Source organism: Elgaria multicarinata, chromosome 3 (assembly GCF_023053635.1).
Source record: "Elgaria multicarinata webbii isolate HBS135686 ecotype San Diego chromosome 3, rElgMul1.1.pri, whole genome shotgun sequence".
Lineage (NCBI taxonomy): Eukaryota > Metazoa > Chordata > Lepidosauria > Squamata > Anguidae > Elgaria > Elgaria multicarinata.
In genome coordinates this window covers 49,716,022-49,724,482 of record NC_086173.1, presented here as the reverse complement: position 1 = coordinate 49,724,482, position 8,461 = coordinate 49,716,022, and the positions used below count along the sequence as shown (strand labels likewise).

Genomic DNA, 8,461 nt, shown 5'->3' with positions numbered 1-8,461 from the left:
TTTCTATACACACCAAGCCATTCACCTACATGGAATTCCATGCATTTGGCCTGCATGCAGCTCTTTGTCACCTATGGCCACCACACACTTTAATACAAGACTGGCTTCGCCATAATTTTAAGCACCACCACACTATTTTGATACAACAATATAACAGAAGGCTTTACATGACCTATGCAGTAAACTGACTGTCCCATCTCATTAGCCTTGCAATGCTATATTGTTTTAACCATTAAAAGAAGTTCACAACAGCAGTTGAATTTTAAAGAATTTTAATACAAACTTAATATAAACTATTTCAGTCCCTCTCTTTAACATAAGACACTGACTCAAAATACTTTTATACCTTTTTCAAGTATTGCACAATGTAGGTACAAAATTAATATTTACGATTACATTTTCTTCCATAATATATAGCAAAAAATCTTTAAACTTTTTAACAGAAAATACAATTTGTGTTTCTTTCTTGGAAAAGTATTCCATACAATTTGAATTCCACCGCTTAAGGAATATTTTGTACACTTTTTAGAACTGATGTTTTTTAAGATGGATTTTATAATTTCAGTAAAAAAAATACAACATGAAGCTGCTGCAGTTGTCACAGATCACTGTAGTAAAAAGATAAAAATGCAATACCATGTTGTAGAAACAATATATACTCTGATATTTTACAAACTTTGTACTAAATTAAATTATACAATTAGAAAAGACCAATAAACCCACTTATTAGTGCCAATTTTTTATGTGTAAAAAAATCAGCCATGTCCTTGCTATATCTTAAATACTGTAAGAGGCCATATCTTGAATATATTTAATGTACAGTCAGTAAAAAATAACTTTGTGCTTGGTTGGCAAATGAAAAGAAAAGATGCATGTTGTCCTTATCTAACCAAGCTTGAACGTATTCATACTACAAGCTTTTTTAAAAAAAAAAAAAAAACTCAAGAGGTGAAAAAGATACACCCTTGGGTACGTGCATTTCAACTTGTACAATATGATTTGTATTTTTATTTTATTTTTAGTTAGCCATAACTGGCTGGAATTGCTGGTTAGAGTACTGCATGCTATTTAAGCTGAAATTCAAGCCATCCACAAAAGATTTTTCATTTAGACCTCCATAGGCTGCGAACATATCAAAGGCATTACTGTACTGGAGAGGACTAAGGTTGAGGGAACTGTCGCTGGGGAATAGGTTGTTTGTACTACCTTGGCCCTGGACATTAGGGAAAATGAACTCCTTTGCATTAGGAGAAAGGGCAGACGTCTTCTGCTGCTGTTGCGGTGGTTGCTGCTGCTGCTGTTGTGGAACCTGCTGGCTGCCTAGGCCAAGACTATAGAGAGAGTGCATGGAGGAGGAAAGAGCTTTCTGTTTCAACAGATCGTTTACATTCAAGCCAAGATTAGTGGGAGAAGTGCGGGCGACCTTGTTGGCACGGCTGCTGTTCTTCATTTTGGTTGAGCCAAACTTGGTGGCAGCAAATGTAGCAGTGGTGAAAGTTAAAGGTTGAGTGGAACGGGGCATGAAGGTTGGGCTCACAGTAGCAGAGTGACCAAACGGCGGTGAAGGAGAACTTGAGACAGAAGATGCTGGGTCACTAATTGGCATGAACACCTGGGCCTCTGGGTTAAAGCTATTCTTTATTTCCTTATCCAATTCACATCCATTTTCATTGGAATCATCCACATAAAGCACTTTCACTGGTCCCTTTTCACCAATTTGGTATGAAACTTCAAATGGGTCAATCCAGACACTAAGATCCTGAGGCAGATTGCCACGAACATCATCAATGTCTAAACCACTCTCTTTGGATGCTTGTTCAATAACTGGGTCCACTTTCTCTCCTACATGTATACATCTAAACCCTGATCCTTTGTATGGCTTTTCTGGATACCAATGCCCTTCATACTTCTTCTTAAGTAGTCTTTCAAGCTCTTCGCCAAAAATATTCACACGTCGCCTGGGAAGCTTATTGTACAAATATGAAATAATAAAATTGAGTGCTACTTGTATTTCAAGCTGCATAGCTGCTACGGCACAGAATTACAAAGTCTCCGTTTCAAACCACAAAGAATGAAAAAAATGTTCAAAATACCACAGGAAAGCAAAATTTTGTTCAAAGTGCTGATTCTAGTAGATTATTCTTCACCTTGAGTAGTGTTGTTCCTTTAAGAAAAACAAAAGCAAAGAACCAAATAAGGAAAGTGCAAGAGCAAGTTCACTAGGCCTATTATTTTAGCCTCACACTTTACCAAAAATAGGTTATATTTTTCAGTTGCAGACATTTGCAACATACTGGCATTGAACATGCCTCTTAAAAGCTGACCACATTAAGTACACCAAGCACAAATGCAATGCCACTATGGATCAAGCTGCATCAATAAGCTGTTTACAAGAACAACACAGAACATTTCAAAATCTGAATTTACCGATCAGCTTAAGGGACACTGAGAAGAGTAAGCATGTCTTTAGGCCATTATCTGAGCAACAGAAGAACTACCAAGCGTTCAGTTCAGTTACCAACCCCTACTTCTGTTGATTTATAGAACCTAGCTTTAACATTTGGCACTACTTTCAAATGACAGACTTAAAAGCATTTCGTCATTTTGAAGGTTGTAAAACAGTTACACTATTTAAAGTGTAATATATCGTTTTCAACACTGGTAGAAGTTCAAAACTGTTTCAGTTTAAAATGAAATGTGACAAATAAAATTCCTACCTTTTGACATAAAATTTGCAGCTTCAAAAAACAAACCAGATTCCAGAATGGTGATAATTTTATTAACATGTGCATACATAATACACAAGTTCATTAACAGAAATCAAAGGATCTAGCCTAACTCTATAGCTTTTTTTAAAAAAAAACTAGTTGGAGATCCTTAGAAATATATTAAATTCAACAACATATTGGGAAATTTGAAAAAACAGATACCCGAATGTAACCTTTAAATACGACACGCTTGGTCTCATTTATAATGGAGTTGAGGCAACTGCTCTACAGAGTGAATAAATATAAAATATAAAGCTAAATCAATAATATAAAATACCTTACTACTGAAAAAGTGCACTGCCAGGATTAAAAGCCTCTAAAGACAAGCTTCCGTCTTAAATAAATTATTGCAAAAATTAACAAAAAGTTGTATTATCTCCTGAGTTGATGTTTGTTTTGTTTTTTAACTGCACTGCATTGCAACAGTAGTTCTGAAATTTAGTTAAGTTTATAAACTGGAGAGCAAAGATACATTGAAAATGAGTGGATTCTATTTCCATGTCCTAAATGGTTGGCTTTCAGAGGTTAACCCTGCTTCTAAAGCCATTTCCCTTTTCTTCGTCCCTATTTACATGATAACATACCAGCTGTATGATAAGGCGACCTTTAAACGATTGCTTGATCAGCACTGGGTGGGGATAAGGAAAGATCAAGGGCAAACAGAAGGTATTTACAAATGGAACACATAAGGTACAGAAGATCTGATTTGTGGAGCTATATGGAACATTTAAAATGATTTATTAATCCATCTGTTTAGCCTCCCCTGCACTGTAGGAAAGATATTATTACCCTTTCAAGGAGGACAGAAATTAAATTACTGCCATCCTCTCCCTTCCCTGGCACAAGCAGTTGATTAAACACAACAACCTGGAACATTTCAAACATTTTCTATCGTTACCAAGGCCTTTTAAAAATTAGTTCAACCTGTTAATTGCATTAATCATGGTAGTGGGGGGGGGTTGGATGAGGGAAAAAGGAGGAACCTTAGGCAGAGTATATGGCGTTACATAACCAGGCAGTTGAGTCTCATTAGATTTCTGCTCACAGCTCTTGGAGCTCCAGCAGCAGGAGGAAAAGTGCTTTCTATGAAGTGGAAGATGATTGGCCAAGTCCTCTCTCTCTCTCTCCTGGTCGAGCTAAGCCAAGCCAGGCCCAATTCTCCACTGTTCACTCTCAGTGGCCTTCCCCCCCACCCCTCAGTCTCTCTTTGCTGTGGATATGATGTGTAGCATGAGGAGCAGTCGACAGCTTTAAATGTTCGTTCAGGTTAAAAACTCAGGTGTCAGCCAAGATATTGATGAGCCTGCCTTATAACCCTCTTCAGTCTCCCCCACCCACCCGGCCATTGTATGGATCTTTGTAATTTCTCCTCAGTCTCCCATATAAAGCCTGTCTCACTGCCCTAAGGGTCCCCCTCCCTAAATTATAGCTAGTGCACTTCTCTCTCACCACCATGTATCCTGCCTCACCTAATTTAGTCCTACAACCACGAACACAGATACAAACCTGGCCTTTTAGCCTCATACTAACTACCACCATCTTAAAACTCCTGCCCCTACACCACCCACTGCCTCCACACCTCCCCTCTGTAGGATTGTGCCAACTCCCCTCACCCACCTCTCCAACTGCACTCGCCCCTTTGACAGGCAGCTCCTCTCACCCACCCAGGGGGCTGTCCCAACATTTCAGCCCCCTCCCCCACCCAGAGGAGGGGCTTTGCCAAGACAGCCAAAGCAGTCTCCCTCCCTCCCTCCCTCGCCATGACTCCCCCATCGGGGCGGGGGGGGACAGCTGTGCCAACCAAACCCCACCCCTTTCCCACTCGAGCCCCCCTTGCTGCGCGAGGCAGTCTTGTGGTAACAACATTCCCCAAGCCCACTTCCTCACCGCCAGCCCCCGTGTCCGAGGGGGCTGCGCTTGCCAGCGCTTCTCTCCGCTCACTCACCCGCCTCCCTCTGCAAGGTTGTGTCAACACCCTCAGCCAGTGCTGCCCTGTCAGCCCTTCTGCCAACACCCTATTTGCCTCTGTATTAACAAGCGAACCTTCCTCGGTCGGTCGGTCGGTCAGTCCCGTCCTCCCCTCCCCACCCTCCGACACACACTCTCACACACACGCTGTCTCCGTGGGGCGGTGCCAACCCCCAAGGCTCCCCTACCTTCCCTCCGCCCAGACAGGCTGCGCCAACTCCTCAGTCTCTCCTTCAGTGGGGCTGGCACAAAAGCCTCCCCCCCCTCCCCGCCACACACGCACACACACACACCGCCTTACGCATTCTCGACTCTATTCTGTGGGGCTGTACGAGGGTGAGGTAACCCCCGAAGCTCCCCGCCGCCGCCGACACAGTAACACAGGGCGCTGCTTCCTTCCCCAGCCCCACCGGCCTATTCCAAGTCGCCGCTATCACTCCTCGCACCCCCGATCTCCCTCAGCACCGGATCTGACAGAAGCCGGGCGGCTCCACCACCTCTCGCCAACACACAAACGCAGATACTCACCCGGGGTGAGTGAGGAAGGTGACGTGAATAGTGCAAACAATCCCGGTAAGAGTCCCGGGGAGGTGGGGTTTAAGGAAATAAAGGGGGATTCAGTATCGAAACCCCATACCCCAGAAAGGGCGCTAGGAAAGGAAAAGGGAGGATTGCGCTTCTCACATCCCGGGACGAGAGACGGCGCGCTCCGCCTCAGCAGCTGCTAGACGCCTTCTTGTAGCGCCCGAGTGCTCGCCGCGCCCCTATATATGCCCTCCCTTGCCCCGCCCCTTTCATCCCATGTGGTTACGCCCACCCGCTCTCCGCCCACAATGCAGCCTGGCCCCACCCACTACCCTGCCAATCGGCCGTCCCTCCTGCTTCCGATTGGGCTTCTTCACTTGCCAGTAAAGCCGCCGTCCCCGCCCTTTCTGTCCCCAGTCGTAATCCCTCCTACCCTGTTCCCTTCCTTCTTTTCTTCATCCTCCTGCCAAAAGGAGGGTTTATATTCCTGATGTCCAGCGCACCCACAAACGATAACGCCCTTAATATAAAGATTATCCCCCACACCAGGATGTCTCACTTCGGGACACATAATCGTGTGTGCGTGCATCTATCCCTTAATATTTTGGCCACTTTATATTACTGTTCTGTATTTAAGATCTGATCTATGTCTTGCCTATTTCTATCTTCATTCTCAACACCCCACCCCACCCTACTTCGGCGCTGCTCTCAGGTTTCCCCGGTTCTCTTCTGGCAGCTGTTTCCTGCTGTTTCCATATTCCTCCTGGTGTTTGTTTTTCTTTTAATGCCCCCTGCCAACACTGCTGCCACCGCCTCCTCCGCCATCCTTGCAGATGCTCCTCCCACGCCCTATACGTCCTCTCACGGGTGCGCCCCCCCCCTTCAATACACACATCTTCAGGATTGATATATTCTGCTCATCGCCATCTTACTTTATGGGCCGACCCTCCCCCCTTCGTCTGGGAGGCCAATGAGCATTAGACGACGTCCTCTACGTTGACTTCCATCCCCACCCCCTACTGCTATGGGGCTGGCGCTTACGTCAAAGTTCTACGTCAATCCCCTTGGCTCCTCTCTTCTAGGACGCTTGGAACTACATCTCCCAGGATGCTCTTTGCTCTATACGTCATTGAGGAACGTGTCTGAACCTGTTCTGGGAGAATAGCGAGACGTCAAAGGCGAGGAGGGTTCTTCAACCTGCGCCTCTCCTGACTCAGAAAGGAGCTGCGGCCACCACACAGCTTGAGGAGAACGCGGACACGCCAAAACACACAGGCAGGGTGGGCTCGCTTGGCCCTACCTCCATTTCGTGTGTGGGCAAATGTGGCAGTGGGGAATTATCGTATATTATATGACAATTCATAGTCAATACAAGAAAACAGATGAGAAAGTGTTGAAAATTTTAATTCAAGAAAATACAAGAATACATGTAATTCATTCAGTTACATGCCTTGCCAAGAAGGAATTTTGTATGGTTATACTGGCCAAATATTTTTCGCTTTACTCAAGCGTGCCACTTAGGAAGGGGTGAGTTGGTTCCTTGCCTCCCCATCTGTCATACAACAGGTGATCATTCCTCTGGAGCACGTGCATTTCTGGCTAACTCACTATTTTTACACCCAAAGGCAGGAGACAAAGGACAGTCCTATCTTGAAAGGGGGATTGCTGCTACTGGTATGTACACGTAGCCCACTTTTTGCCTTAGGTTAGCAGGTTATTTTGCAATCCTGCAGAACCTGTTAGGCCACAAACACCACAGAGTCTTGCGACAGCTTAAAAGGCTAACACATTTATTACGGCATAAGTGTTTTGCGGACAATAGCCCACTCTATCAAAGGCACTAATGGAAAAAAGAAATATGCCAATACTATATTGCCATGGGAAGCTGTGCCTCTTCCAAATCCCTTTCAGCTCTCCCCTTTCTAGCCTTGAGTACTGATTCAGAAAATTCAATAGGCCCCTATAAGATGCCAATGGCACAGCTCTTATTTAAACTTGTTTATAAAAAAAGGGATGGTCCTGTTTGATTCAAGTTGATAATTGCTATAGTTATTATCTCTCCCTATAAAACTGCTCCCAGCGTATCATCATACACATTCCTAGTGTGACCAACAAATAGAACCTAGGGTAGGGCTATAAATATGGACATAAGAGGTGGCTTGATTCTCAGTGACTGAATTCGGCAAGGGCAGAGAGCAGATTTAACCCTTACCCAAATATTGTTCTCAAGTACGTCTCTGAATTTTTTCTTGTATAAAAAGAGGTCTATTCGCTCCTATGGGGAGACGTGAGAACACTTTTGTAGTGAGGGCAAAAACTGACCTCCACTGACTCTCACAGATAGAGGGTATAGTCTGTTTCTCCCTCCATACCCACACTTGGCTGACATTTTGTAGTGACATATAAAGGTAACCACAACAAATGCCCATAAAAAACAAGGGTGGTTTTGTTTTCTGGCAAATTAGTTTTGGATATCCAGGAACTGGCCTTTGCAACATACTAGGAATCTTAGCCCTTCTACTGAAATCTGTTTCACTCATGCATCTCAGATGGCACTCTGGTTTTACCTATTTTCCTTTGCAGCAGAATATCACCACCATTCCAGAAAGCATGCCCCTTATTTCAGATATCAAGGCTCCAGGGAATACGCACCCAGAATGTCTAATCTAGCAAGAAAGAGGGAAACTATCTCCTTCTCTGTCCCCTTCTTCCGGTTGCAATATAAACAAAAGGCACTGCATGAACAAACAGGGGTCTTCTTCCTACTAGGAACGAGGCGGCTGAGTAGACCACGGTACCCCCAGCTTCGCACCCTCTCTCCTGCTCTCTGATCATTGGCTCCCAAGCCTGTTAATCACCGAAGACCAGGAAGCGAGCCAATCACGTCAGCTCTACTCGCGGGAGAAAGGCTCGGCCTGATCTGCTGGTATTCCCTGGGTTCAATTAGGACGAGGAAAGGAACGCAAAGTGGCAGGAGGAAGGCCGGAGAGATGAAAATGGAGGGGGAGGGGGGGTAAGCATATTAAAAGAGACAGACAGACGTTGCCTTGTAATTGCACGCTTTTCCATTGGCGCCGGGAGCACGCAATCTTTCGCTGCCTGCGCTGGGTGGGCGGAAGGAGGAGGAAGAAAAGTCATTGGGTGGCGAAATCGGCCACTCAAAAGGAGAAACGCCCAGATAGGTGCGAGCTCCGATTTCC

The 8,461-nt window shown here is 44.8% G+C and overlaps 1 protein-coding gene across 1 annotated transcript; it reads right to left on the bottom strand.

Annotated features, from left to right (window-relative positions):
• Nucleotides 1–255: 255 nt before the first annotated feature.
• Nucleotides 256–5,461, bottom strand: TOB1 (transducer of ERBB2, 1). Its single transcript, XM_063120217.1, has 2 exons — nt 5,265–5,461; nt 256–2,164 (listed from the first exon to the last, which is right to left on the bottom strand). Exon 2 carries the CDS (start codon nt 2,021–2,023, stop codon nt 1,019–1,021), a length of 1,005 nt encoding a protein of 334 aa, XP_062976287.1. The 5' UTR covers nt 2,024–2,164; nt 5,265–5,461; the 3' UTR covers nt 256–1,018.
• Nucleotides 5,462–8,461: the final 3,000 nt, after the last annotated feature.